This window comes from Musca vetustissima, unplaced genomic scaffold, assembly GCF_032173495.1.
Source record: "Musca vetustissima isolate MV318-11 ecotype Yass unplaced genomic scaffold, APGP_CSIRO_Mvet_v1 utg152547, whole genome shotgun sequence".
Lineage (NCBI taxonomy): Eukaryota > Metazoa > Arthropoda > Insecta > Diptera > Muscidae > Musca > Musca vetustissima.
The window spans coordinates 735-7,035 of record NW_026873855.1 but is presented as its reverse complement, the minus strand read 5'-3'; the positions used below and the strand labels follow the sequence as shown (position 1 = coordinate 7,035).

General features: G+C 35.9%; 1 protein-coding gene across 1 annotated transcript; it reads right to left on the bottom strand.

The window, feature by feature from the left end:
- Positions 1–533: 533 nt before the first annotated feature.
- On the bottom strand, positions 534–3,274 carry LOC133328686 (uncharacterized). Its single transcript, XM_061537232.1, has 2 exons — positions 2,490–3,274; positions 534–2,148 (listed from the first exon to the last, which is right to left on the bottom strand). The coding sequence occupies exons 1-2, from the start codon at positions 3,272–3,274 to the stop codon at positions 534–536; spliced, it is 2,400 nt and encodes a 799-aa protein (XP_061393216.1).
- Positions 3,275–6,301: the final 3,027 nt, after the last annotated feature.

Below are 6,301 nucleotides of genomic sequence, written 5' to 3'. Positions count from 1 at the left end.
CGTTAATTTCTAGCTTATAACAAAGTATCAAATACGTTAAATACATTTGTTAATAATTTTCTTAATACTAATATTATTATCTTAATTATTATTCTAATGCTTTTGGATAGACGATGTTTTTCGTTTTCCCGTCAGGAGCATAAATAAAAAGATTTGATGGATTTCCCACTCGTGAGCATAAAGCTGACCATGTGAGAAACACGGATTTTCTAAATTTAATCCACAGACTTTAAGAGATTGACCTTGCGACTTATTAATTGTCATTGCAAAGGCTAATCGAACAGGAAACTGTAAACGTTTAAAGTTAAATGGAAGTTCGGAAGTTATCATTGGAATTCGTGGTAGCATTACGTTTTCGCCTTTATATTTTCCAGTTATGATAGTCGCTTCGATTATGTTATTGTGTAATTTTTTCACAGTAAGTCGAGTTCCATTGCATAGTTTTGGAGGATCAATGTTTCGCAATAAAAGGATAGGTACACCAATTTTCAATTGCAGCACATGTGGTGGAAAACCTGGAAGATCGAGTGAATTTAGGAATTCAATCGGATAATTGACGACATCATTTCCTCCATTACGGTATCGATGGAATTATATGTTTTTATACTTCCACCGATTCTATTCAGGATAATGTTGTTTATATAGTTAACGTCAACATTTTTAGCAGCCAATAATGCACGTTCACATAACCATTGCGTATTTTTGAAATTGCGGTCAATATTTGGAAATATGGAAATAATCAGATCTTCAATAGATTGTGTCATTTTACAAAAGTCGGGTGGAAATGTAATGCAATTTGTTGCTGGATTGACTGGCATTTTTCCATTTCCTAAATCTAGCAATTGATTAGAAAATTGTAAAGCTGGTGTATTGTTTTCAAGAGCTACACGCATATTTGTAGTTAATTTAAGCGTTTTAACATGACTCCAAAGGAAAGAAGATTTTAAACATGCATTCAGCTCATCTGCTGGTGTTGAACCCGGAATGACAGGTAGAGTTTGACGAAAATCTCCAGCTAGTAGAATAAAAGCACCTCCAAATAAATTGGTGTTGTTCCGCAAATCCTGTAAAGTGCGGTTAAGGGCTTCTAAAGATTTTTTATGTGCCATGGTACATTCATCCCATACTATGATTTTGCACGTTTGTAAAACTTTACCCATTGATGAGTTCTTTCTGATGTTGCATGTGTAATCCTCAGAAAATTGCCATTTTAATGGTAATTTCAGTGCAGAGTGTGCTGTTCTGCCACCATCCAAAAGCGTTGCGGCAATTCCTGAAGATGCAATAGCTAACGCAATATTACCTTGAGACCGGACGCTGGCTAAGATTAGTGAAATTAGAAATGTTTTTCCTGTTCCACCGGGTGCATCTATGAAATGTAAACCACCGGTTTGGTTTATTATAGCATCCATTACATAATCGTAGATATTTTTTTGTTCAAGTTGCAACTTTGGCAAATTTTCTCCCAGGTAAATTTCCAATTCTTGTGGATGGTAATCGGTTTCTCGAAGTAAATCTCTTTCATATGGATCACTAATAGGACGAATTGGGGCGACCATTCCAACTTCAATGTGATGTTTATTTTTAATTTCCATACATCTGTCTTCTAGTAAAATTAAGCATTCATTAAAAATTGTATCCGAAAATTCTAGTGCTGGATCATTATTATCTGCTCTATGTTGATGCAATATATTTTCCGCCATATCCTCCTTGAATTTATCCCAAAGTAGTTTCGGATTAGATGGTGAGCAAGTAACCAATATAATTGCAAACAATGCTCTTAATTGGCGTGGATGCCTTGTTGCCGAAGCTTCCGCAAGTGTCGTTTCCCAATGATCATCGTTTTCCAGCAATTGCAATTTTTGACACGCCTCACGATACGTTGCACATATTTGGCCATCCACTGTGCGCAAATTTTCAAATGATGTTGGTCCACGAACGTTTATTAGAAGCATTCTTAAATAGAAGCATTCTGCATTCTGAGGATGAACCGTATATATCCTACCCATAGCATCTGTGGAATAAAGATTTTCCCATCCTTCAACTGCTTTTCCTTGCTTACGGCGTTGGAATTTTTTTGATGATGCGTTCCAAGTAAAGTATGTTGGGACTTCAGCATAAAGCAAAGTTTTGGCAAACGAATCATTTCTACATAAATCGAAAAATGATGTTAATGTTGTACTTGTCCATTTGCATTTGCCTCAGTAAAATACACACGTTGTCCATTTTCAAGATGTACTGCAAGATGAACAACAGTTGGATGACGTTCATGTATTGGAAGTCCTAAAATTCGCCAAACTGCTTCATTGCTGCTGATATATCGAGCCATTTGATAATTCGTTACTTCATCATTTGGATTTCGGAAGGAAAATACTGCCACGTCGGATCCTTTGTTTACGTATTTGCAAACGTATTTAATTGATTTTACCGAACTGCAATATTCTACGTTGATATGTGCCTTAAAAGTTTTTGAAAGTAACGGACAATACGGTACTATCCAGCGGTTATCAATATCAACGTCGATGTTGCGGGCCTTCACTGTAGTTCTTTTACCACCATCTTCCACTGATCGTCGCCGATAAAGCGGATAGCCATCAATACCCGATATAGTTTCTTTAAGCAACTGCCGTGGATACTTCTTAGTGCACTTTCCATCCACCATGCATGGAGAATTTGGATTAATGGTTCCACACGGACCATGAACCATATTTTTTATTACAATATCATGCAATTGAGGATCATTGTTGGGATCAGGTATCTCAGCTGAAATTACACTATCAATGAGATTAGGTGTAATTTTTTCAACTAACCATATTAAAATGTGGGCGTGCGGCAAACCGCGCTTTTGCCATTCGACTGAGTACATCCAACATCGTGTTTCTCCAAAAATATGCATCTTTACAATGAAGTCCATTAAAGATTTTAATTTTTGCTTGAAGACACGTGCTGTTATATCGTGTCGATGTGCTGATGTTTGCCCGCAAGATAATTCGCTAGTGATTTCCTCCCACTTTGGATTACATGTAAACGTAATGAATAGATCAGGTCTACCATAAGATCGCACATATGCCATAGCATCTTGCGTATATTCCTGCATATGGCGTGGACTACCGGTGAATGTTGCTGGTAGTATTATAGCACGTCCTAATTCATTTGGATTTACATCAATATTACTATTTATGGCATCTTGCAAATGAATGTAATTATCCACTCGAAGTTTGGATTGATTGTGATGAATGTACATAAGACGTTCCGTCTCAATTTTAGCGTACATGTCAACAATATATTGATGAAATAGCTCCCGGCAGTTGACAATATGGTTTAAAGTGTTTCTACGAATCATTATGCGATATGCATAAAAATTCATCGAACTCACTTTTTTATTTGTTGGTTCATCTGTAATTAAAAAAAACAAAAGAAATTAGAATTGAATACAATTGAGTTTGGGTACAATATAAGGTAACAATCAATTTACTTACTTGTCTATGTATTGATTTGTCGTAATCCGAAGTGGTATCCATCTTCACCATATGGGAAAATAATGGGATACTGAAGAGCGTCATATGATCGGTGGGTCTCAGCTATTCTATTTACTCTTTCATCCCGTCGGCGAATAATAATATCACGTGGCGCGGTCGGCTCACCAATTACCAATATTGCCACATCATCAATCGTAGGTGCATTGTAGCGTCCTTGATGCTGTCCAGCCGGTGTTTTGTCAGCATGAATAGCAATGAAATGTTCATCTGAACACAGTCTTGGATCATCTCTAGCTTGCTTAAAAGTCCTTATTAGTTGATTGCAGCCATGAAACATTTCTTGCAAATCAGCTACAACACGCTGCTTCGTTTCTGGATTATAACGTTGACGTTGTTGTACTTGTTCATCTGGTTGTCCCATAAAATAAATTTGCAAAAACTTTGGATCTTCATTAGGAATTGGCAACAGAGATCCCATGCGGTGGTAAATTTGTCCTTGCACATATTACCAATACTAAAATATTTTCTTACTTCCGATATGAATTTATTGGGCGTATTTGGCAAATTCTTGCTTTTTTGTAAACAATGTACTGATTAACTTAGCACACTTAAACACATATAGAATTGTATTATCAAATAATTTTTTATATGAAATATGTTTAGCAAAGACAACCAATAGGACACAATATCACACTTTATGAATTGCCTAATTTAGACGTACTGTACAGTTATTTACTACACTTCTTATTCAGTACAATTCTATCTGATATTTCCACCGTTTTCATTTTCACCATAATTTTCCTAAAAACAAATAGCGAATTGGAAACTCCTAAAGAAGGATGGTTTGTGAACTTAATAAAGAATATATTCACCATTGGATAGTATATATATCTGTGGTTTGTATATTCACTAACATTATGGCAATGATAAGCCATTTCCACCATTGCCTATTTTCAACATGGCAAATTCTAATCAAATAGAAGGGGCAATTTGTATGGGGGCTACTGCTTCCCCTGCCCCTATCAAAACATAAAGTACCCTATGTTACCACAAATGTACTCAAAAATCGTCTGTGAAAATTTCATGAAAATCGGTTCAGTAGTTTAGGAGTCTATAGCTAACACTGATCAAACAAACAAACTAACAAACAAACAAACAGAAATTCATTTTTATATATATAGATTTTTGTATATTTTTTGCACCATTATACGGTAATTTATATATCTCATATTTGATTTGTGAAGATATTCAAACTAGATTTTATTGAAAGCTATAGAGATAAATTACCTTTTCGTATTCTGATTCGCTAATTCGTCTTATAAAATTACATTTTTGGGAAATTTCGTTCCCTCTGGAATAATTTTTGAATTTTTATTTGAAAGTGCAAGTCTTCATCCTGTTTGTATTATTTTATTTGATTATAATATTTCTTGTGTGTTCCACTGAGTTACTGAACTTATAATTGTTTCAAATTTTTGGTTAAATTTATAAAATGGCTTTCACCCCTATGAATTTATTTATCCGTGCTTCCACCTCTATTGTGAGATTCACTGCACACTTCGGTGCATTGAAGGAAGAAGAATTAGATATATATATGATCTTGAGGTTAGGAGTGAAGAAATTAAAAAATTGTGGAAATCTGTCGAGGAAACTTTTAATAATTGTCTCTCCCACGTAGAAAATCCTGAAGATCTCGATTCATTGTATAGCCAGTATGCGGTCTCGTCAAAAGAATATATGCATTGTTCATCAGTTATAAATCGATTGTTATCTAACATCAGAGGTTCTAATAAATCATCCCTGAATTCTTCTTCGAGCAATTCAGTAGTGTCGGTAACGGAGCATCCCGACAATATTCTTCCGGGAACTCTCTCAGTTGATGCCACCGTTAAAAACGTGAGCTCGACCCACTCTTCTCGTGATGTGAGAACACAGGCATCTAGTTCCACAATAATGAATATTGGGAATACTAGAATAGACCAAAGCTTTGTCGTAGACCCTCTAAACGCAGATAACATTCATAGTCTAGCGATTCCTCCCTGTCCTATTGATATTTTCAGTGGAAATATTCTTGATTGGCCCACATTCAGAGATTTGTTTAGTGCGGTATACATTCATAACTCCCGATTGACAGACATTGAGCGTCTATGTCATCTGGTGAGTAAAACTAGTGGTGAGGCTCGAGAAATCGTCTCGAAATTTCCTTTAACTCATCGGAGTTTTGAACCAGCGTGGAATGCCTTGAATTCCACTTATGATAATCCACGTCTTATTGTTCATAGCCATTTGAAAATGTTGTTTGGCCTTCCTGTGCTGGATCAGGAAAGTAGTTCAGGACTTAAGTCACTTCAACGCGGAATTAATAGTTGTCTTTCCGCAATGGCAATCTATGACATACCTACGGATAATTGGGATCCGATCGTGGTATTTATTTGTTTGCAAAAATTTCCCAAATTGACACGCTTTATGGGAGCAAAGTGTTAAATCCAAATCGTCTCTTTCATCTTGGAAAGAGTTAGATGCATTCTTGACAGAGAGAATTCGTACTCTTCTGTGTTTGCACGAAATGAGAAATGTTAACACTGTGTCAAAATCGAATAATAAAATCAATTCCGTTTCGTCTAAATGTGCACCATCTACTTCTCGTTCGTCCTCTGATTCTTGTTGTGCACTTTGTTCAGAGCAACACCGAGTACATCTTTGCTCTATGTTTGTAAATAGTACACCTGCCGATAGATTTAAATTGGTCAAAAAGCATCGTTTGTGTGTAAATTGTCTTCGTAGGGGACACGAAGTCAAAAATTGTAACAGTCGTACTTGTC

Bases quoted from the DNA above. Each gene is read 5' to 3' on its own strand.
- LOC133328686 (XM_061537232.1), bottom strand. From the start codon at position 3,274: ATGTACGCTAAAATTGAGACGGAACGTCTTATGTACATTCATCACAAT. The intron at 2,149-2,489 runs GTATTGTCCGTT...CGATTTATGTAG, and splicing joins GATAACCGCTGGATAGTACC to AAATGATTCGTTTGCCAAAA.